Source organism: Sapajus apella, unplaced genomic scaffold (genome assembly GCF_009761245.1).
Source record: "Sapajus apella isolate SASKATOON/1434 unplaced genomic scaffold, GSC_monkey_1.0 scaffold153, whole genome shotgun sequence".
Lineage (NCBI taxonomy): Eukaryota > Metazoa > Chordata > Mammalia > Primates > Cebidae > Sapajus > Sapajus apella.
Window position 1 is genome coordinate 110,554 of NW_022437093.1, and position 24,407 is coordinate 134,960.

At 40.6% G+C, this 24,407-nt stretch overlaps 1 protein-coding gene and 2 long non-coding RNA genes across 5 annotated transcripts; 1 reads left to right on the forward strand and 2 right to left on the reverse strand.

The window, feature by feature from the left end:
- The first annotated feature begins 8 nt into the window (after positions 1 to 8).
- On the forward strand, positions 9 to 23,048 carry CCDC47 (coiled-coil domain containing 47). Of its 3 annotated transcripts, none has more exons than XM_032266013.1 (13): positions 9 to 106; positions 7,049 to 7,330; positions 8,721 to 8,828; positions 9,342 to 9,516; positions 11,632 to 11,753; positions 12,007 to 12,072; positions 14,344 to 14,445; positions 14,564 to 14,674; positions 16,369 to 16,454; positions 17,804 to 17,862; positions 18,177 to 18,286; positions 18,504 to 18,671; positions 22,500 to 23,048. In XM_032266013.1, the coding sequence occupies exons 2-13, from the start codon at positions 7,067 to 7,069 to the stop codon at positions 22,578 to 22,580; spliced, it is 1,452 nt and encodes a 483-aa protein (XP_032121904.1). In that variant the 5' UTR covers positions 9 to 106; positions 7,049 to 7,066; the 3' UTR covers positions 22,581 to 23,048. The 3 variants fall into 3 exon arrangements, with proteins under 3 accessions (XP_032121904.1, XP_032121905.1, XP_032121903.1); XM_032266012.1 differs by having other exon boundaries at positions 60 to 237; positions 7,046 to 7,330; XM_032266014.1 differs by lacking the exon at positions 18,504 to 18,671 and having other exon boundaries at positions 58 to 237; positions 7,046 to 7,330.
- Positions 1,802 to 11,669, reverse strand: LOC116541667. Its single transcript, XR_004264889.1, has 3 exons — positions 11,588 to 11,669; positions 3,175 to 3,179; positions 1,802 to 1,815 (listed from the first exon to the last, which is right to left on the reverse strand). It is a non-coding gene; the product is annotated as an uncharacterized LOC116541667 (long non-coding RNA).
- On the reverse strand, positions 22,789 to 24,407 carry LOC116541666. Its single transcript, XR_004264888.1, has 2 exons — positions 24,350 to 24,407; positions 22,789 to 24,256 (listed from the first exon to the last, which is right to left on the reverse strand). It is a non-coding gene; the product is annotated as an uncharacterized LOC116541666 (long non-coding RNA).

Below are 24,407 nucleotides of genomic sequence, written 5' to 3' on the forward strand. Positions count from 1 at the left end.
TGCGTCCCGCCCTGCACGCTGCGCGCAGGCGCGGACGAGCCGCTCGAATTCTACGTAACGGACGGCTGGGGCTGTGAAGAGAGGTGCGGCGTGACTGAGCTACCGGGTATGGCTGTGTCCTAGAGGCATCCGCGGCAGTAAAACCGCGGCGATCGCGGAGGCGGCGGCCAGGCCGAGAGGCAGGCGGGGCAGGGGTGGTGGACGCAGGGGCGCTGGGCCCGGTTTCGGCCTCAGCCATAGATAGGGAGCGGGCCAGGACGCGTTCGTCGGCGGGGCCGGGTCAGGCCGAGCGGTGACTCCGAATTGCGTGGCCTGTAGCCCGGTCCGGTTTCTCAGCCAACTCTTAAGTCCGGCCGATGGTGACAGGCATCGGTCCCCGCGCCTTCTCTCCTCTCCGGACTTAATTTTAAAAAAACTGTTACCCTTTAAAAATCTCTGTTCACCCTAAGGCCCGCTTTCTGTTGGTATTTTATGGGTTGAGATAATTGCAATGGTTTTGAGGGAACTGCCCTACGGAGCTGTGAGCAAATGATAGCCAGAAGGGCAGAGTTAGAGGAAACGTACAGTGTGTGCCGCAGGATGACATTAGGATGTATAGATTCTCTCAGGTGGGGAGAAACTAGGCAAGGGGGTTTAATAGAAGCAACAACCTCTGTGGCCAGTCTCTTCCTGGGGGTTTCTAACATGAAATGTGTTTTTATCCAACACATATAAGGAGACAGAGGAAAGACTGCATGATTTCCAGAATACTCGTTCTGGCCGCTGTCAGAAAGGCCTAATCTAAAATGACAACAAGGAATCACGGCCTCACTCAGTCCTCTTTCCTCAAGTCTGGACTCAGTCGCTGAGGAACTATTGGATGAGCTTGCAGAAAATAATCAAGCCAGACTTGTTAGTGCTTGTGTTTTCCTTGGTCTTGTGTTGCTTGATTCAGGAGTCATAGAGGCTGGGTAACCTGGCAAGGACTTGTGCATTTGAGAAATGAGTTGACAGGTGCAGCAGAGACTTCTGAGACGGAAAGCCAAAGTAAAAATGGCTTGCATAGTTTTAACCTAAATAACCTTGAAGGAGTCCCATTATAGTGCTGAGTTATCTCAGAAGTGTTTCTATGGTGTGAACATTCTAAGTAGAAATTCGATTTGAAATGATCAGATCTTTTGGCAGGCTGTTAATCAAGTTGACTGTTCCAGTGTTAACCTTTAGTTGCTTCTATTTAAAAAAAAAGTTTTAAGAGTGGGATTTGAAAAGGAAAACACTAACCATGAAATCTTTTAACTTAAAGGGCGTTCATAACACACGGTACAAGGAAGTTACAGCAATTAATATTTATTGAGAGCCTTCTATGTGCCAGGCAGTGTTTTAAAACTTGGTACATGTCTTCTGTAATACTCACTGCAGCCCTAAGAAGCAAGTAGCAAATGGTATCCCTGTTTCATATGTGGAGAACAAGGAATTTTAAGTAATTAGGCTAAGGTCATATTGCTGGTAAATGGTAGAGCTGACAGTTTATTTATTTATTCATTTCTTTATTTTTGAGACAGAATCTCACTCTGTCCCCCAGGCTGGAGTGCAGTGTTGCAATCTCAGCTCACTGCAACCTCCACCTCTCAGGTTCAAGCAGTTCTCCTGCCTCAGCCTCCCAAGTAGCTGGGATTACAGGCACCTGCCACTACGCCCAGCTAATTTTTGTATTTTTAGTAGAGGTAGGGTTTCACTATGTTGGCCAGGCTGGTCTCAAACTCCTGACCTCAAATGATCCACCCACCTCAGCCTCCCAAAGTACTGGGATTACAGGCATGGACCACCACGCCCAGCCTAGAGCTGACATTTTAAACCATCTAATTCCACCAAAGTATTTGCTCTTTTTCCATATTTCTTCCACTTTTGACCAAATATCACCACATGAGAACTAGAGAGAAAGCCTAGAAAAACTGAAAACTTTACCAGGTAGTAATTTAGAGGACTGATGACCCTTAGGACTAGTGGAAGTGGAAAATATACATTCCAGAGCTTAAAGACATTAATAAAAGATGGTTAAAGGAAGTTAGGGGTGTTTAGAGACCCCTCCCAAACCTCTTTGAGGTTGGCATTGACAAGGCAGTATGCTTTCCCTTGATGCTAACGTGAAGGATCAACTAGTGTAGACAAGATGTATAGTCCTCCCTTGATATCTGTGGGGGATTGGTTCCAGGACCGCTTGAGAATACCAAAATCCATGGATAGTCAAGTCCTTTATATAAAATGGTGTAGTATTCACATATAACCTGTATATATGTGAATATCCTCCCAAATATTTTAATTATCTCAGATAACTTATAATACCTAATACAATGTCAATGCTATGTAAATAATTGTTATACTATATTTTTTATTTTTTAATTGTATTTTTTAAATTGTTTCCCCCTCCACAAATATGTTCAATCAATCTGTGGTTGGTTGAATCCACAGATGTGGAACCCATGGATAGGGCCTATTGTACTGTTGTCCTATCCTTTATGGCAATTCTCAAAATCATTTATACCTTTCAAATTTTATGAACTTTAATCCTGAGAGCATTTAATTTCTTTTTTCTCTTTCTTTTTTTTTTTTTTTTTTTGACAGAGTCTCACTCTGTTGCCCAGGCTGGAGTACAGTGGCACGATCTTGGCTCACAGCAACTTCCATTTCCCGGGTTCAAGTGATTCTCCTGCCTCCACCCCCTTAGTAGCTGGGATTACAGGCGCACGCCACCACGGCCCGGCTAACTTTTGTATTTTTAATAGAAATGGGGTTTCACCATGTTAGCCAGGCTGGTCTCGAGCTTCTGACCTCATGATCCACCTGCCTCAGCCTCCCAAAGTTCTGGGATTACAGGCATGAGCCACCACACGCGGCCTTCTTTTTCCTTTCTTTTTGTTTTTGGAGATGGAGTCTCAGCTCTGTCATCCAGGCTGGAGTGCAGTGGTATGATCTTGACTCACTGCAATACTACCACCTCCCAAGTTCAAGCAATTTTCCCGCCTCAGCCTCCTAAGTAGCTGGGGTTACAGGCGTGCCTGGCTAAATTTTTTTGTATTTTTAGTAGAGTTGGGGGCTTCACCATGTTAGCCAAGCTGGTCTCGAACTCCTGAATTCAGCTTATCTGCTCACATCAGCCTCCCAAAGTGCTGAGATTACAGGTATGAGCCACTGCACCAGGCCTTTAGGAGCATTTAATTCCTTGAGTGTCCATGGATTGCAAGGTATTGGACAATAACCTTTGATATTAAACTGATTTCTTTAAGAAGTGTCAGTGCTATAAATGAGATTTAGAATATTTACCTTCCCAGAGCACCTTTAAAAAGTAGTACATACTTACCTTTGCCATACTCTCATCTCTGTTAGTACTCAACTCCCTGAATTATGGCTTACATCCTTACCACTTCCCTAAAGTCTCCAATAATGATTTCATCATGACCTGGCCCCTGAAGGCCTTTCCAGCTTCTTTTCTTCCACCTGAATCTACAAAGCAAATGCCCTATCATAACAGCCTCCTAAAATATGCTATTTGAGGCCTCCATACCACACCTGTTCCTCAGTCTGCAATGCCTCTTCTCGATTGACAAAAGTATAGCATAGAAAAAAAAACTAGGCTGGACACGGTGGCTCATGTCTATAATCCCAGCACTTTGGGAGGCCAAGGCAGGCAGATTGCCTGAGGTCAGGAGTTTGAGATCAACCTGGCCAACATGGTAAAGCCCCACCTCTACTAAAACTACAAAAAAATTAGCTGGGCGTGGTAGTGAGCACCTGTAATCCCAGCCACTAGGGAGGCTGAGACAGAAGAATTGCTCGAACCCAGGAAGCAGAGGTTGTAGTAACCTGAGATCACGCCACTGTACTTGAACCTGGGCAACAGAGCGAGACTCTGCCTCAAAAAAAAAAAAAATAAATAAAAAATTAAATATAAAGAAAAATAAAGACAAAATACCCAGAATTCTACCATACAAGCTAACTACTATTTGTATGTAGATGTATGTTTTTGTAAACCACGCTCGTCCAACCTGACCCAGGACAGTTTTCAATGTGGCCTAACACAAATTCATAAACTTTCTTAAAACATTATTGGATATTTTTTAGCTTATCGGCTATCATTAATGTTAGTGTATTTTATGGGTGGCTCAAGACAATTCTTCCAGTGTGGCCCAGGGAAACCAAAAGATTGAACATCCCTATTAAAGTTTTTTCTTTTCTTTCTTTTTTTTTTTTTTAAATGGAGTTTCACTCTTGTTGCCTAGGCTGGAGTGCAGTGGCTCTGTCTTGGCTCACTGTAACATCCATCTCCTGATTCAAGTGATCCTCCTGCCTCAGCCTCCCAAGTAACTGAGACTCCATTCTAACCTCGGGTGGTCTGCCCACCTTGGCCTCCCAAAGTGTTGGGATTACAGGTGTGAGCCATAAAGCCCAGCCAAACCTTTTTCTTTTCTTTTCTTTTTTTTTGAGATGGAGTCTTGCTCTGTCGCCCAGCTCAAGTGCAGTGGCGTGATCTTGGGCTCACTACAACCTCCGCCTCCTGGGTTAAAGTGATTCACCTGCCTTACTCAGCCTCCCAAGTGTCTGGGATTACAGGTGTGTGCTACCACATCCAGCTAATTTTTTATACTTTTAGTAGAGACAGGGTTTAACCATGTTGGCCAGGTTGGTCTCAGACTCCTGACCTCAGGTTATCCACCCGCCTCAGCCTCCAAAAGTGCTGGGATTATAGGCGTGAGCTACTGTGCCCAGCCAAACCTTCTCTTTATGTGTGTTTGCTTCTAAAACAATCTGGGTTCCAACTTCTTTTGTAACATTTTGGGTTTTTTCTTTTTCTTTTAGACAGGGTCTCTCTCGCTCTGTTTCCCAGGCTGTAGTGCAATGGTGAGATCATGGCTCACTGCAGCCTCAACCACCTGGGCTCAGGTGATCCTCCCACCTCAACCATCAGAATAGTTGGACTACAGGTGCACACCACCAGACTTGGCTTTTTTTTTTTTTTTTCTTTTGAGGCAGTCTCCCTGTGTTTGTCCAGGCGGGAGTGCAGTGGTACACTCCTATATCACTGCAACCTCTGCCTCCCAGGTTCAAGCAATTCTCATGTCTCAGCCTCCCAAGTAGCTGGGATTACAGACGCGTGGCACCATGCTGGCTAATTTTTTAAATATTTTTACTTGAGGATGGGTTTTATCATGTTGTCCAGGCTGGTCTGGATCTGCTGACCTCAAGTGATCAGCTCACCTTGGCCTCCCAAAGTGCTGGGTTTACAGGAATGAGCAACCGTGAGACTTGGGTAGTTTTTAAATTTTTTTTTGTAGAGAGGAAGTCTCACTATGTTGCCCAGGCTGTGTAACATTTTTTTTTAAATTACTGTGGGGGTTTTTCCTTTGTTCTTTGTGTTTTGTTTTGAGGCATGGTTTCAATGTCACCCAGGCTGGAGTGAAGTAGCATGATCACAGTTCACTACAGCCTCGACCTCCTGGGCTCAAGCAGTCCTCTCGCGGCAGCCCCCGAAGTAGCTAGGACTGCAGGCACATGCCATCACACCCAGCTAATTTTTATTTTTTGTTTGTTTGTTTGTAGAGATGGGGTTTCGCCATGTTGCCAAGGCTGGTCTTGAACTCCTAGGCTCAAGCAATCCACCCATTCCAGTCTCCCAAAGTGCTGGGATTACAGGGGAGAGCCACCATCCTGTGTAACAATTTTTAATGGACAACAGTAACTTTGTTTTTTGATGCATCCATAGTTTAACCACATAGTTTCAAAATCTCACCATCATAAATAATATTATAGTACATGTCCTTAAAGCCGAATTCCTGTGCAAATTTATGTTCAATTCAGGAATCGTGCTTTATTTTGGCATAGTATCTACTGTGGTGATATGCTTAGTGATGGTACATTTAATTACAGTAGGATCATTGTGAAAAGCAGCAAATGCCAAAAGTGTTTTTATATTACTTTGCAATAATTGGTTAGCCTTTGATGATTATTGAATCCTTATATGTAACAAAAGTTGTGTTTTAGAAATATGTTGGTGGTTTTAGGGAGGAAAAGTAGGGAGTGGGGAGAGTGTTAAGACAGGGGTACCATTTAGAATAATGTAGTGGCTCTTCAGCAGTTGGGGGTAACTTGGATTGTACTGGCTGTGGAAATCAAAGAAGGAAACACCAGGATTTGATGGCTGATAGATTTCAAAGGAAAAAGAAGGCAAAACATTAGATATCTTGTTCTTTTCAACAAGCAAGACTAGAAAAAATGTGATTGATATTAATATGCAATTAGAGAAATTCAGATACCTGATGATTTTGATATGACTATAGGGAGGGGTTGAATCAGCTTGAGAGGAGGCCTGTGAAGTAAGAATGGATTACAGGTGTGAGCTACCACACCTGGCCTATTTATTCATTTTTACCTCCTCATTTTCTATAGAAAGCTTTTTAATAGGCCCTCAAAAAATGCTTATGGAATACTCCGTGTAAATGGACAGAGTGTTTTAGGAAACTCAACCCAAAGAAATTAAATGACTTGGGCTGGGCCAGTGGCTCCTGCCTGTAATTCCAGCACTTTGGGAGGCCGAGGCAGGTAGATCACCCTAAGGTCAGCAGTTCACAACCAACCTGACCAACATGGTGAAACCCTACCTCTACTAAAAGTACAAAAATTAGCCCAGCGTGGTGGCACGTGCCTATAATCCCAGCTACTTGGGAGACTGAGGCAGGAGAATCACTTGAACCTGGGGGACAGAGGTTGCAGTGAGCCAACATTGTGCCATTGCATTCCAGCCTGGGCAACAAGAGCAAAACTTCATCTCAAAAAAAAAATTAAATAAATGACTTGATGACTTGTTGAAGATTTTACAGATACCTAGTGCCAGGATCCAGACTAGAACCTAAGCCTCTTGACCTTATTTTGTTGTTCTTTATATAATGTGATCTGAATCTAATAGTACTGAATAAGAGAAAAGCAGGAGAGGTTTATAAACTTACTCTTTCTGAAATCTGATCAGTATGTATAGAATAGCAGTCCATTTTGGGATTCTCTTTTTTTTTTTTTTAAGCTTCTTTCTCAAGGTGCAATGAAAGTCCTACACATTTTCTGTGTTGTCCTTCTGGTGTTTGGGAGTGTCTCTGAAGCCAAGTTTGACGATTTTGAGGATGAGGAGGACATAGTAGAGTATGATGATAATGACTTTGCTGAATTCGAGGATGTCATGGAAGACTCTGTTACTGAATCTCCTCAGCGAGTCATAACCACTGAAGATGATGAAGACGAGACCACTGTGGAGTTAGAAGGGCAGGATGAAAACCAAGAAGGAGATTTTGAAGATGTAGATACCCAGGTGAGGCTCTTTTTATTGATTTCTTGGAAAAATTTGTAACTAGCACTTTTCCCAAACATTAAAATTAATCTTTAGGCTCAGAGACCTTTATTGTCTGTAATCTCCATTTTCATTCAGTAAGTAGAGCTCGTCTAAATGTTTTGTGGTAAGTTTCTACCTTTTACATTAATAGAATGAATTTTGTATTATTGAAACCCTGACTGGAAGAGGGGTTGGAGAATAGATACTGTTTGTGGATGAGAATTGTATCATTTAGAACTTTGCAATTGGCTGGGCATGGTGGCTCATGCCTGCAATCCCAGCACTTTGGGAGGCCGAGGCAGGCAGATCACCTTAGATCAGGAGAAATTCAGATTCCTGATGATTTTGAGATGACTGTCGGCAGGGGTTGGGTCAGCGTGAGAGCAGCCTGCCCAACATGATGAAATCCGTCTCTACTAACAGTACAAAAGTTAGCTGGGCATGGTGGTGCACGCCTGTAATCCCAGGTACTTGGGAGGTTGAGGCAGAATAATCGCTTGAACCTGGAAGGCGGAGGTTGCAGTGAGCTGAGATCAAGCCACTGTACCTCAGCCTGGGCAACAGAGCAAGACCCTGTCTCCAAGAAAAAAAAAAAAAAAAAGAACTTTGCAATCAAAAGCATGGGTAGTCATCATTTTGGTGTTTTGGGTGCCCCCCAGCTTTATTGAGGTATAACTGAAAAATAAAAATTGTATATATTTAAGGTGCACAGCATTAGTGTTTTGGTATACCTATGCATTGCGAAATGCTGGCCGGGTGCGGTGGCTCATGCCTGTAATCCCAGTGCTTTGGGAGGCCAAGGCGGGTGGATCATGAGGTCAAGAGATCAATATCATCCTGACCAACATGGTGAAACCCTGTCTCTACGAAAAATACAAAAATTAGCTGGTCATGGTGGTGCAAGCCTGTAGTCCCAGCTACTCAGGAGGCTGAGGCAGGAGAATAGCTTGAATCCAAGAGGCGGAGGTTGCAGTGAGCCCAGATCACACCACTGCGCTCCAGCCTAGTGACAGAGCGAGGCTGGAAAAAAAAAATTGTGAAATGCCTACCACAATCAAGCTAATTAACATAGTTTCCTTCATGTGTATGTGTGTGTTGAGAATATTCAGATCTATTCCCTTAGCAGATTTCAAGTCTACATAATACATTATTAACTGTAGTCACCATGCTGTACTATATGTTGGTCTCCAGAGCTTTTTCATCTTAAGCTGAAATTTGTACCCAGTCATTTTGTTAAAAACATGTAACATCTGTGTTCTGTGCCTGCTGCTTACACATTCTGTTTTCTTCAACAAATGTTGCCAACAAAATGAGACACAGCTGCTGGTGACATTTGTAGAGGAAAACAGATGATGCCTCATTTTTGTAGGATGGAGATACCGAGAGTGAACCATATGATGATGAAGAATTTGAAGGTTATGAAGACAAACCAGATACTTCTTCTAGCAAAAATAAAGACCCAATAACAATTGTTGATGTAGGTATCCAAGATTCTGAATTCCCAACTAAACAACCAAATGTCTTGTCATTCATCCTAGAAATAGACAATGACATATAGCTCGTGCTAATGTAATAGTGGGAGGTGGGAAAGAGTTTGACATCAGTTCTTCTGATAAAAATCAACACCTAGAGAAGCAACCCATATTTATCACTCTAGCCCTGCTAGTTTTACTTACAAGGAATAAGTAAAATGTATTCCTTGGTGATGTACACTACATTGAATTTATTTGGGGGATTAGGGACCAAGTTTAATACAAAGGGCTTTTTAGCTTTTCATCCCATTTGATTGTCCTTATATTTCCTTCAAGAATCTTTGATAAAGCTGGCCTAGAAAAGTAAACTGGACCTATTTTTCAAAGTATAACCATGTTCAATAACAGATTTCTGAAGTATCCCTTCTGTTTATGGATTTTCTCATTCTTCCTCCCATGAGTTAGGCTCCATTCTTCAGTCTCAGCCAACATTTAAAGAAATGATTTTGCTTCTTTAGGTTCCTGCACACCTCCAGAACAGCTGGGAGAGTTATTATCTAGAAATTTTGATGGTGACTGGTCTACTCGCTTATATCATGAATTACATCATTGGGAAGAATAAAAACAGTCGCCTTGCACAGGCCTGGTTTAACACTCATAGGGAGCTTTTGGAGAGCAACTTTACTTTAGTAGGTAAGTGAGGTCAATGTCGGTCCACCTTCTTGCTTGAAAATATCTGGTAAGGATGATGTATTACTGCTAGTATAAGCATCTAAGTGATTTCATGGAATACCAAAGAGGGTACATTGTTTTTTTCTGTCAGGGATCCCCCACATCTTTTTTTTATTTTTTATTTTTCCTTTTTTGAGGCGAAGTCTCAATATGTTACTCAGGCTTATGTGTGGTGGTATGATTATGGTTCACGGCAGCCTCAACCTCCCAGGTCCAAGAGATCCTCCCACCTTAGCCTTCTGAGTAGATAGGACTATAGGCACATGCTACCATACCCAGCTAATTTTTGTATTTTTTGTAGAAACAGAGTTTCACCGTATTGCCCAGGCTGGTCTCGAACCCCTGGGCTCAAGCAATCTGCCTGCCTTGGCCTCCCAAATTGCTGAGATTACAGGCATGAGCTACTATACCTAGCCTTAAGGATCCTGTTTTTTGGCCAGGTGCAATGGCTTATGCCTCTAATTCCAGTGCTTTGGAAGGCCAAGGTGGGAGGATTATTAGGAGCCAGAAGTTTAAGACAAGTCTGGGCAACACAAACTCTAAAAATGGTAAGATATGGTAAGATAAGCAGGGCACAGTGGTGTGCTTCTGTGGTCCTACCTACTCAGGAGGCTGAGGTGGGAGGATTGAGCTCAGGAATTTGAGGCTGCGGTGAGCCAGGATTATGCTACTACACTCCAACCTGGGTGACAGAATGAGACCCTGTCTCTTAAAAAAAAAAAAAAAAAAAAGAATATATTGTATTTAATAATTTTCTCATTAGCAGTAAAATTGCTAAACAGCTTCTGATTAGAATAATGTCATTAATGTTTTTGAAACAAGTTGATAAAATTCTGATGGAAACCAAGAAAGTTCGACATTTTAGATAGCTTGATAGATCGTTTCAGTGCATCCTTTAGAAATTGAAAGTCCCTCAGAGTCTGGACACTTGAGTTTTGGATCCACTGCTGAAATATACACCGAAGGACTTCAAGAAACCTCTGTAGTTTTGCAATGTAGGGAATGAGGTGGACTAACCTCACATTCACCTGTTTGGCGTATAGCACCTTATTTCTCTTTAATAGTAAGTATGTATCCACCTGCTCTGCAACACACTAATGTTTATATATTATGCTAGATACTTTGCATGCAGTGTTTCTTATTTACTTTTTGGAACAACACTGTCAGTTGGATATAGTTGCTATTTTCCTAAGGAGGAAACTGAGGGCAGAAATGTTAAAACTTTTCTAAGTTATTAAATTGCAACCAAGATATCAGAACCTATCTACCGATTTACAAAGTCCACCCTGTCTCCACTATATCATAGTACTTCAGAGTATGTTTTGACCAGGAAATTTGAAAAAAGAAAAAATAATAATTCTCCATATTATTTGGCTCCTTCTGCTTCCTCTTGCTTTTTTTCATTTGATGTATCAGTCTGTTTTCCCTTGTGAGGTTGAGCAATTTATTTTGCATACTTAATGAATTAAACGAAGAGAGAAAATACTGGAATTTGAGCTTTTTTCTAGATCTAAAATACAACTCTTAATACCATTGATAAGACCCAGTTATCATTTTGCACTGGAAAAGAATACTTGGTTAATGTTAATTCACAGGAGACACAGTGAAGAATTGTTGAGTAGTTTGTATTAATGTTATTTTTTATTTACTCCATAGGAGGTTTTTTTTTAACTTTTGGCAGAGATATTTAAACTGATTTTTTCCCATTTTGTGTGTACGCTGAGACTTACAATCCAAGCTGATCATCATTAAACTAAGTACATGCTTAAATCCATGTTTCTTCTTATAGAGACAATAGTTTTGGTAGTAAAAGGAACAGTGCTAATCTATTTTAGTCCTTGTCCAAACAGAGTTCTGTAGGACAGCAAAGTATTGCTACCCTAAAGCTATGATCATTTCAAGATGGAGTCTTGCTCTGTCACCCAGGCTGGAGTGCAATGGCTCGATCTCAGCTCATTGCAGCCCCTGCCTGCGGGGTTCAAACAATTCTGGCTCAGCCTCCCGATTAGCTGGGACTACAGGTGTGAGCCACCTGGGCATTTTCTGTTGAGTCACATTAAGTGGTTTTACCCCTAGGGGATGATGGAACTAACAAAGAAGCCACAAGCACAGGAAAGTTGAACCAGGAGAATGAGCACATCTATAACCTGTGGTGTTCTGGTCGAGTATGCTGTGAGGGCATGCTTATCCAACTGAGGGTAAGTAGGAAACTTCTTGTACAACATATATCTTCATTTAATTTTGTCCAGCTGTGATTCCCAGCCCCCCCCAATTCAACATCTTATCCCTTCATGTTTGACTTAAAATGAGGTCTAAAAGTGATATTTGTACTAACTGGCAAATGTGTCGTGAAGTATATTTGACAAAGCATTTGATTCTCCCTCCAAGACCCTTTCTATATACTAAATAGGTGTTGCAGTTGGATTAACTGGCTTCTCTCATTTTTTTCAGTTCCTCAAGAGACAAGACTTATTGAATGTCCTGGCCCGGATGATGAGGCCAGTGAGTGATCAAGTGGTATGTATTCTTCCTGCTGGTTTTCTGTGTACAGACTGAATTATTTCTTTTTGTTTTGTTTTTTGTGTTTTGAGATGGAGTCTTACTCTGTTTCTCAGGCTAGGATGCAGTGGTGCAATCTTGGCTGACTGCAACTTCCACCTTCCATGTTCAAGCAATTCTCCTACCTCAGCCTTCCAAGTAGCTGGGATTACAGGTGCCCGCCACCACGCCTGACTAATTTTTGTACTTTTAGTAGGGACTAAAAATACACTCTGGTCTTGAAACTCCTGACCTCAAGTGACCCACACACCTCAGCAGATAAACTCAGATGTGACTGGGTACAGTGGCTCACACCTGTAATCCCAGTACTTTGGGAGGCCAAGGCAGGCAGATCACAAGGTCAGGAGTTTGAGACCAGCTGGTCAGTATGGTGAAACCTCGTCTCTACTAAAAATACAAAAATTAGCTGGGCATGGTGGCGCACACCTGTAATCCCAGCTACTCAGGAGGCTGAGGTAGGAGAATTGCACGACCCCAAGAGGCAGAAGTTGCGGTGAGCTGAGATCACTCCAGCCTGGGTGACAGAGTGAGACTCTGTCTCAAAAAAAATAAAATAAAATAAACTCAGGTGTGATTAAAAGGGGTTCAGTGCCGGGCGTGGTGGCTCAAGCCTGTAATCCCAGCACTTTGGGAGACCGAGGCGGGTGGATCACGAGGTCAAGAGATCGAGACCATCATGGTCAACATGGTGAAGCCCCGTCTCTACTAAAAATACAAAACATTAGCTGGGCATGGTGGCGCGTGCCTGTAATCCCAGCTACTCAGGAGGCTGAGGCAGGAGAATTGCGTGAACCCAGGAGGCAGAGGTTGCGGTGAGCCGAGATCGCACCATTGCACTCCAGCCTGGGTAACAAGAGTGAAACTCCGTCTCAAAATAAATAAATAAATAAATAAAATAAAATAAAAAATAAAAATAAAAGGGGTTCAGTATAAGGAATGAAAAATACCCTTATAATTCAGGAAATTTGAAGGGTTTTAGGAGCTCTATGCCTGAAACCTGGGATAAAAACCAAATATATTTCAGTGTATTCCACATTATTCCATGTATATGACTTTGCTTATTTAGGTTCCTATTATTTGTTATTTTTCGACTTGAGTGAAGCTGTATTCGTGTTCTATTGCTGAGTAACAAATTACCCAAATTTAGCAGCTGTTCTATTGCTGCGTAACAAATTACCCAAATTTAGCAGCTTTAAACAACATTCATTTATTATGTCACAGTTTCTGAAGGTCAGAAGTGCAGCATGGGTTTAGTGGGTTCTCTAGGGTTTTAACAGGCTGAAATCAAGATGTCACTTAGGCTAGAGTTCCCTGAAGCTTATGGTCCTCTTAAGGTCATTCGGGCTGTTGGCAGAATTCAGTTCCTTGTGAGTGTTGGTTTCCTCTTTTCCTTTTTTTGTTTTTGCAATTTTTTTGTGACAGGGTCTTGTTCTGTCACCTAGCATGGAGTGCACGATCATCACTTACTACAGCCTCTACCTCCTGGGGCTCAATCAATCCTCCTGCCTCAGCCTCTTGAGTAGCTGGGACTACAGTCATTCCCCACCATGCCTGGCTGGCTAATTTTTCTTCTTTTTTTTTTTTTCTGTAGAGATGGGGTCCCAGTATATGTTGTTTAGGCTGGTCTTGTACTCCTGGGCTCAAGCAGTCTTCTCGCTTTTGCCTCCGAAAGTACCAGGATTACAGGTGTGAGCCACCATGCCTGGCCTTTTCTTTCTTTATTACAGATCGGGTCTGGTCTCAAACTGCTACATCAAGCAGTCCTCCTGCCTCAGCCTCCCAGGTAGCTAGGCTTAAAGGCACGAACTACTGTAGTCCCTATTTTCTTGCTACCTGTCAACTAGGACCCACTCAGTTCCTTAGGTCCTTACCATAAGCACCCTTGGTCCTTACCATATGTTCCCCAACCCCCAACATTCTCATAAGCCCTTTCATATTTTGACTTTCTTCTTCAAGTAGGGCTATAGTCCCTTTTAAGGACTTGCTTGATTAGGTTGGGTATACCCAAGATAACATCCCTTTTGGTTAATTCCAAGTTAGCTGATTAGGGACCTTCTGCCATAAAACAGCCTGATTTATGGTGGTAAATATTCCATCGTATTTGTAAATCCCAATCATTTAAAGGGAGAGTATATACACCAGTGGGGAGGGAATCTTAAGGGTCATTTAGAAATCTGCCTATCACAGAACCTAACAGGTGAATTTTGTTGTTTTTTACATTTTTTAAAGCAAATAAAAGTAACTATGAATGACGAAGACATGGATACCTATGTATTTGCTGTTGGCACACGGAAAGCCTTGGTGCGGCTACAGAAAGAGATGCAGGATTTGGTATGCCAAGTTGCTCCAACTCAAATATACGTAGAACTGTGTCTCTTTAGCACACAGATGTTCCGCTTCATTGCATAATAAAAGGTCATGTCTTACTTTCAAATACTTCTTCCTCCAGAGTGAGTTTTGTAGTGATAAACCTAAGTCTGGAGCTAAGTATGGACTGCCAGACTCTTTGGCCATCCTGTCAGAGATGGGAGAAGTCACAGACGGGATGATGGATACAAAGGTAAATGCAACAGAAGACATACGTTTGCCAGGCCTTGGCATTTACAGGACACTAGTCTCGTTGTGCAAGTTCATCATTTTATGGCAATGTACTAGTTGTATTTTCTTTTCCCATACCAATATTAAAATATCTTCTTTAAGCAATAAATTAGCTTGTCAAAATGACAATTTGATGAGTCAAGTTATCTAAATCAAGAGCAAATTGTTCCTGGGAATGCTAATGACTTTCGGTTTTTTTTGAAAAAGGAGTATAGCTTTTAATCTTTTTTATTGTGTCATTTAGTTTTTTTTTTTTTTTTTTTTTTTTGAGCTCCAGTTTGTGTGGGAGAAGAAGGATATGTAGAGAGCCCTCGTCCTTTGTTTTTAAAAAGATGGGATCTTGAGATGTTGCCCAGGCTGGAGTGCAGTGGCTATTCATGTGTGTGATCAGAACTCACTGCAGCATCAAACTTCTGGGTTCAAGTGATCCTCCTGCCTCAGCAAGAGCCCACCATTGTGCCTGGCTGAGAGAGCCATTTCTTTCTATTGGTTATGTAATAGTAACAGATCTTAGTGTCATAAGAATATAGGATAACTCAGAGATAGTTATAAATGTAAGTTTAAGGTGACATGTTTATAAAGAATCCCCTGAAATTATTTTAGTTATTATCTTTATGTTTTCATTCTTCTTGTTTCGAACATTATTTTGAGAAATATTTTCAGCTGCTCAATAAGAAACTTAATCATTATTATGACTAAAAAGGAGTACTACTTTTTTTTTTTTTTTTTTTTTTTTTAAGTAGGGGTGGGGTTTTGAGATGTTGGCCAGGCTGGTCTGGAACTCCTGGCCTCACTCATCTTGGCCTCCCAAAGTGCCTGGATTACAGGCACGAGCCACTGTGCCCGGGGCCTGGAATACTACTTTCATTCTAAAGAGATTCCCTATTTTATTGAAATTTAATTAAAAAAAACTTTAGCCTTGGCTGCGCTCTGTGGTTCACGTTTGTAATCTCAGCACTTTGGGAGGCAGAAGCAAGAGGATCACTGGAGTCCAGGGGTTCAAGACCAGCCTGGGCAACATAGCAAGACCCCATCTCTACAATAAAAAACTAGCCAGGTGTGGTGGTATATGCCTTTATTCCCAGCTACTCAGCAGGCTGAGGCAAAAAGATCACTTGACCCCAGGAGGTTAAGGCTATGGTGAGCTATGATTGCACCACTGTACTCTGGCCTGGGCAAGAGAGCGAGACCTTGTCTCACAAATAAATTTACATGCTTTAATGAATGACATTGTATAAAAGTAAGTAGGATTGAAGGGTGAATTTCTTTCTTCTTTTTTTTTTTTTTTGGAGATAGAGTCTTGTTCTGTCACCCAGGCTGGAGTGCAGTGGCGTGATCTCGGCTCACTGCAACCTCTACCTCCCAGATTCAAATGCTTCTCTTGCCTCAGCCTCTTGGATAGCTGGGATTACAGGTGCATGCCACCACACCCGGCTAATTTTTTTTGTATTTTTAGTAGAGACAGGATTTCACTATTTTGGCTAGGCTGATCTTGAATTCTCAAACTCCTTGCCTCAAGTGATCCCATTGCCTCCCAAAGTGCTGGGATTACTGGCATGAGCCACTGCACCCAGACTCAAAGAGTGAATATCTTTATGAAAAAAAGGGAAATGCATTAAGTACTGCTTTTAAGAAATATTATTTTCTTTTTTTCAGATGGTTCACTTTCTAACACACTATGCTGACAAGATTGAATCTGTTCATTTTTCAGACCAGTTTTCTGGTCCAAAAATTATGCAAGAGTACGTATAAGATAAAATTATTGAAATTAATTTTCCTCACTAGCTTTCTGTGTTGAAACACTTGTAAAGTGCTTCTGCAATATCCCTTACCAAATGTGTGAAGGAAGTTGGTGACAGGCCTCCACGTTTCCCTTTGCTTTGACTGCATGCATCATGAGAGGCCATTGAAAACCTATGGAAGAGAAATGAGCCTCCCCTATCCCAGTTTGCATGCTTCCCTGCATGTTTGCACCACTCACTCAGTGAGGTGGACGGGAATCTTACAGAATGGCTGGTGCTAACAAAATGCAGTTGGTATTTTTTTTTTCCTTTATAGCTTAGGTTCTTTTTTTTATGATAATAATTTATGTGGGATGTTTGACTTATGTCTGATTGCAAATCTGTGTTTGGTAATAAATGGCCTCTTCTGGCTTCCCTCTTTGAATAGTTGATTGTATCCTTTCCTAGTGTATTATCAGATGCCCACAACGCCCATAGGTTTTCTAGCTTTATAGTAATACTGTTCAGGAGTACATATTCAGGACTTAGATTTGTTCTTTGAATTCACAGCCTGCCTCAGGAGAGCATATTTATTTACATTTATCCTCAGTTTGAAACTGGTTCTGACCTAAATTTTTAGTTAAAGCCTACCCTCTGATAGGCTGTGAAGTTGAGCACAATTCAAACCAATCTGGATTTTAGTTGTATACTAAGATTACTCAGATCCTTATGTCTCTAGATAGTGCTGCATCATCCTTGTCTTGCTCAACTCAATGACACTGAGGACAGTATTTCACATTGTAACATTCATCAAACCTTTTGTATATGGGAGGGAGGGCCATTGATAGTCAAAGAATTGATACCAGCAGAGATTACAAAGGAATCCTCAATGACAGAAATAAATTATATATGCTATAGTAGATTATCCCTAAATTTATTCTGAGCCTAACTCAAAGATAAGATAAGATGCATTGTTGCAGGAAGACAGCATAGGAGATGGAAATTAAACATAAAAAATCCATCAAAATAAGCAAAAATGGTATTTAAAATATGGGCCTTATACTTAAATATAGGCTCATTTCTGGCTCCCCAGGTGAGATGGAATATACCCTGCCTGGAGGGAACATCACTGGAGGTGTTCAAGTATAGGATAAAGATCACTTGAAAACGCATCCATCAGATAGACGAGTGGACCAGATGACCTGTAAAGCTCCTTCGGGCTCTGAGATTATATTTGACTTGGGCATGCCAAGCCAAATACTGTGCTGATTATGTGCAGGTATCTGTTCATCTAAGTGAATTGGGTGACTTGTGTGCATGGAAAACATCTTTCTTGTATTCCCTCTTAATTGCCTTTTCTTTTATGACAGGGAAGGTCAGCCTTTAAAGCTACCTGACACTAAGAGGACACTATTGTTTACATTTAATGGTAAGTGCTCTGGGTCCTTTCTGGATTCTTAGTCTTGTCTGAGATGACCTTAAGGAGAATATTGTTTCCTCCTAAATGATAGCTTTAAAATTACGTCAAAACTATAACCCTGTGCTTGCTTGCTGATTTCCATATTTCTTCAAGAAGAAATTACCTTTTATATATCTTAATTTATATTTTCTCTGCTGCATTTTAACTGCCTAAGAAACTTAGAGAAATGAGCCTGTTAAGTTAAAAAAAAAAAAAAGAGTTGGGTGACCTGGAAATATTAATGCTACCATTAACTCAGTATGAAAAATGGCTTTGTTTTCTAGTGCCTGGCTCAGGTAACACTTACCCAAAGGATATGGAGGCACTGCTACCCCTGATGAACATGGTGATTTATTCTATTGATAAAGCCAAAAAGTTCCGACTCAACAGAGAAGTAAGACCCAATGCCTATATTTTATAAATTGGCACCTTTTTTTGTTTCTTCCCAAGGGCGGGGGGGGGGCAGCTATCAATTATTTCAGTGACTGAATCTTTGCTAGTTGATCTAGAAGTGTCAAATGGGAGTAATTTTATGAAAGAATGCTAAATGGGATTTTGCTGCTATTGGCTAGAAGTGGATTTCTTATGAAACACTTTGTTTCTTGGGGAAGGGCAAACAAAAAGCAGATAAGAACCGTGCCCGAGTAGAGGAGAACTTCCTGAAGCTTACACATGTGCAAAGACAGGAAGCTGCACAGTCTCGGCGGGAGGAGAAAAAAAGAGCAGAGAAGGAGCGAATCATGAATGAGGAAGATCCTGAGAAACAGCGCAGGCTAGAGGTTAGACAAACTTGTCTTATCACTGGGGTAAAACTACGATTTGTAAGGATGCCTGCTGTGTTCTGTTGGTTATTAAGGTAATAATCTTCGTAGGCTAAAAGTTTAGCATTTTCTCAACATTTGGGACATTGTGTCAATTGATAACACTATAAAGAAGAATAAATAATCCTTCCTTTTCAAGCCATGCTACATTGAGTCTGTGAACCTGAAAAATTATTGTTATCCTGATCCCCCAGCACAATTTCATTTTGAAAATTCCATTATCAGTTTTCAAGCCAAACACTTTGGTAGAAAGAAATTAGAAATTTTAGTAGAAGGCAGCACATGTGCCCTATTATCTAAATAAACTTAGTAAAATTTAAAATCTGATTATAGAATTAGAGATTTCTAATATTTTTGTTTGTATTTTTGTTTTCTGTTTTTTACCTAACTAGAATCTCAAACTCAAAAGCTTTTTTTAAGTATGTTATATTTGAAAGCTCAGTATGTTCTGATACGTTTCTGAAATAAGATGCCATAGTCCAACTCTAAAATTTTAAACCTTGTAAATGCTGGTCAAAAAAGAGAACAAAGTGCAGTGGCTCACACTTGTAATCCCAACACTTTGGGAGGCCAAGGCAAGCAGATTGTTTGAGCCCATGAGTCCAAATAAGCCTGGGCAACATCATGAGACCTCGTCTCTACTAGAAAAAAAAAATTAGCTGTGCATAGTGGTGCACACCTGTAGTCCCAGCTACTTGGGAGACTAAGGTGGAAGGATTACTTGAACCTGGGAGAGTCAAGTTATAGTAAGCTATGATCACGCCACTGCACTGTAGCCTGGGCAGCCAAAAAAAAAAAAAAAAAAAGCCGGAGGGGGAGAACAAAGTTCTGGAAGATGTGAATTTTAATGAGAATAATCTTGAGATAATTGAAGAATATTCTTAGGAGCAAAGGGGTCATGCGTCCAAGAAAATGTGAGCTTCCATGCAGTCCTATATTGGCAGCAGTGTCATTAATGCTATTGAGTGAACTGCCTAGGATACCTCAGGCCTGTCATCATCTTAACCCTCTTATTATTTTTTTTGTTTGTTTTATTTGGCTTGGTTTAGTGATAGGTATTTTCCCCTGAAAATGTAGCTCTGTGTTTATGCAGTCTTCTTTATAAATAAATGTGGCTTTTTAATGTGTACATGTGAAGAATCTACGTAAGATTCATTAATAGGTAATGCCTTTCATTTTTATATAAAAAAGGAAGTTCTCCATTTCTTTCTAAGGTTTGAAACTATAATGAGTTAAAGGAAGAGCGGGGCCTCTAACTTAACCTGAGTCAGATTGTAAGCATCTTGTAAATGTAAATTATTTAATTTTTAAAACTACCATTTTATAGTATCTGATCTGGGTACCTTATAATAAGATCTGGTGAATGCAATAAAACAACCCACCCAACCTCCTCTACCGGTATGTGATATGAAAGTTCCTTTTTTTCCTTTTAATTTGTTTTTGTTTTTATTTTTGAGATAGGGTTCTGCTCCGTTGCCCAGGCTGGAGTGCACAATTGTAGCTCACTGCAGCTTCAAACTCCTGGACTCAAGCCATCCTCCCATCTTGGCCTCCCAATGTGCTGGGACTACAGGTGTCAGCCACTGTGCCCAGCCTGAGAGCTCCTCTTTACTCATATCTTTTCAAAAACTGGTTGTCAGTTTTTTTTCTGGCTCTGGTAGTGGGGAAATGGTATCCCATTTGTTTTGTATTTTTTGAATTATTATTGAAGTTGAACATTTTTCATATATATTGACTTAACACATATGCCTCTTAAACGTGTTGGCATAAATATATTTCTCTCTCTTTTTTTGAGACAAATTCACGCTGTCGCCCAGACTGGAGTGCAGTGGCACAATCTTGGCTCACTGCAACCTCTGCCTCCCAGGTTCAAGTGATTCTTACAACGCAGCCTCCCAAATAGCTGGGATTACAAGTGCCCGCCACGAAGCCGGCTAATTTTTGTATTTTTAGTAGAGACAAAGTTTCACCACCATAGGCAGCCTGATCTCAAACTCCTGACCTCTCAAGTAATCTACCTGACTCAGCCTCCCAAACTGTAGACGAGATTTCACCACATTGGCCAGGCTAGTCTCGAACACCTGACCTCTCAAGTGACCCGCCAGCCTCAGCCAGCACGCCTGGCCAATATTTTGTATTCATGATACTGTTTTCTGTGTATCAGTAGTGTTACATGTGTGTGTAATATGTAATGCGGGAGATAGGGATGGGTAGTGCTGGGAAAAGAATGAATGTGGTGGAGGTAAGGGTTGGGACAATGAGAAGAGGACATTGGGATTGAACCCAGGAGGTGGAGGTTGCAGTGAGCCGGGAGCCATTGCAGTCCAGCCTGGGCAACAAGAGCAAAACTCTGTCTGAAAAACAAACTTAAGACAGGCTGGCCATGGTGGCTCACACCTGTAATCCTAACATTTTGGGTGGCAGAGGCTGGTGGATCACTTGAGGTCAGGAGTTCAAGACCAGCCTGACCAATATGGTGAAACCCCATCTCTACTAAAAATACAAAGATTAGCTGGGCGTGGTGGCATGCACCTGTAATCCCAGGAGGCTGAGGCAGGAGAATCGCTCTGGGCAACAGAACAAGACCTGGCCAGGCGTGGTGGCTCATGCCTGCAATCCCAGCACTTTGGGAGGCCAAGGTGAGCAGTGAGATCAGGAGTTCAAGAGCAGCCTGGCCAACGTGGTTGAAACCCCATCTGTACTAAAAATAACAAAAATTAGCTGGGTGTGATGGCTTGTGCCTATAATCCCAGCTACTAGGGAGGCTGAGGCAGGAGAATTGCTTAAACCTGGGAGACAGAGGCTGCAGTGACCTGAGATAGTACCACTGCACTCCAGTCTTGGTGACAGAGCAAGACCCTATCTCAAAAAAAAAAAAAAAAAAAAGACAGCAGTTCCCAAACCAGGAATTTACAAATCACCCTTTGAAACCTAATTTATTGCACTATGAAGAACTATATATGCTTTGTGCTGCCTCTCCCTTATTTTCTCCATCCTGTACCAGTTGAGGAATATATTTCTTAGGACATTTCTACTCCAGTACTCAAAAAATATAGTTTGAGATTATAGCTGAAATAAGCTTTAATCAGGTGTGACCACTAGTGGCCAACAGTAAAGTTGTACTTTAACTTGATCTCTAAGGCTTCTCTCCGTCTACATAACAACAACCTGAACCTTCTTCTTCCTCTTCTATGTAACTTCCGAATTCCTAAATAAAAATATGATGAATTTGATAATTTTTATCAAATTTATTTTATCATATTTGATAAATATGAAAATGTCCCATATTGAACATTATAAATTTAAGTATTGTGTGCAGGTATACTGTCTGTGCTATTAAGAAGAAATTTGCAATGAATAACCTGATGGAGCAAGATTCTTAAAGTTTATTGAACTAAAGTCCAGTGTGTCTTTGGCAGTGGTATATTTATGATATAATGCCACCATCGTGAATGGTACGGTGAACATTGGATTAAGTGTTTCCTGGTAACAGAAAATATTAAACCAGAATAATGAAGCCTGCTTAATTGTAATAGTTTATTTCCAAACTGAGATTTTAGTTTCCCTTTGCTTCATTTGAAGTTGATTTAATTTTCATTCACCAATATAGGTATTGGCAATTATTTTTATAACTATCTTCTAGAATGTTAACTTATGGTGCAAGCCTGTTTTTGAATACTATATGCAGTATTCTAGTTTGGATTTTTTTTTTTTAACATGTTTAGAGCTTAATTTGAATTCTCTCTCATCCCCACTCCCTTTCTCTTTCTATTACCCCTTCTTTAGGAAGCTGCGTTGAGGCGTGAGCAAAAGAAGTTGGAAAAGAAGCAAATGAAAATGAAACAAATCAAAGTGAAAGCCATGTAAAGTCATCCCAGAGATTTGAGTTCTGATGCCACCTGTAACTTCTGAATTCATAGGAAACATGAAAAACACCAGTCCATTTCCCAGCCTGAAATTTCAGACACTCTTGGGCAACTGAGAAATCCTTATTTTATCATCTACTCTGTTTGGGGTTTGGAGTTTTACAGAGGTTGTAGATACCTTGAAAGGGCTCTGTTTCAAGAATTTTTTTCAGATAATCAAATTATTTTGATTATTTTATAAAAGGAATGAAATCTGTGTAGGTTTTAAATATTTTAAAAATTATAATATGAATCATCAGTGCTTTTGGTACTTCAGTGTTTGAAGAAATACCATGAAATTTACAGGTAGATAACCAGATTGTTGCTTTTTGTTTAAACTAAGCAGTTGAAATGGCTATAAAGACTGACTTTAAACCAAGATTCCACAAATAATGATTGGAATTGCGCAATAAACATTGCTTGATGTTTTCTTGTATGTCTACATTAAACTTGAGAAAAAGTAAAAATTAGAATGCAGTATGTGGTAATGAAATTTCAGGGACCCAGAACATAATGTAGTATATGTTTTGAGGTGGGAAATGCTGATAACAGAATTAGTAGGAAGTCTGTAGGCATTAGGATACTGACATGGACATTGGAAAAGTCTAGGGACAGGAGCACCAGTTTTTCCTTACCTGATACCACAAACCAATGACAACATGAATGCTGTATTTTAAGTGGTTGTATGTTTATTTTCTTGAGTAACAAATGCATGAAAAATTAATGCTTCACGTAGGTAAGATCACTGATACATGTGAAGTCCAAGTGTTTTTCCTTCTTGGTTGCTACAGCCTGGTGGATGTTCATGGAGAAGCTGTGTTCTCTGTGTTATGGCTGTGTACCTTTGCTTCTTCTTTTGCTTTTTTCTTTTCCATAATTGAGGCTGGATATGTTCTTTCAAAGAAATGTCCATGAATATGTGTAAGTATACTTTTGAAAATGAGCTTTCCTAATTATTGAGAGTTCTTTCCGCCTCTTGAGGAAGCATCTCTTGGAGGAGAGGCCGACGTATCTGCACGAGCACTTAGCTTGTTCAGATTGCTGCATTTTATAAATGCTTCCTACTAAGAAAGCATTTTTTAGGTCATTGCTTGTACCAGGTAATTTTTGCCAGGGATGGGTAAGGGTTGGGTTTTCTGGTGGGAGCGGGGTGGGGGGTATTTTTTGTTGATGCTTTAGTGCAGGCCTGTTCTGAGGCAATAACAACAAGTTGCTGTGAAAACAGCATGTGCTACTGCCTTTGTAACTGCATGAAAACTTTTCACATGGGTTTTCTCTAGGTTAATACAGAAATATGTAAACTGAGAGATGCAAATGTAATATTTTTAACAGTTCATGAAGTTGTTATTAAAATAACAAAAATAACATAAACCTTAATATTATATAATTGCAGAATTAGCCTTGTTTTACAAACCTTTAAAATACATTTTAGAAATCAAAGTTGATAGTCTTAGTTATCTTTTGAGTAAGAAAAGCTTTCCTAAAGTCCCACACATTTGGACCATGGCAGCTAATTTTGTAATTTAAGCATTCATATGAACTACCTATGGACATATATATTAAACTCATTGACAAAATCTCACAGTGCCGCCTTGACTTTCTGGAATTATCCTACAAGAGTATAAGCTCATAGGAAACCTCTTTCATATATATTAAACTCATTGACAAAATCTCACAGTGCCGCCTTGACTTTCTGGAATTATCCTACAAGAGTATAAGCTCATAGGAAACCTCTTTCTGTTCATTAAAAGTCAGCACTGACATGCTTTTCTTTCAGAAGAGTTCATCT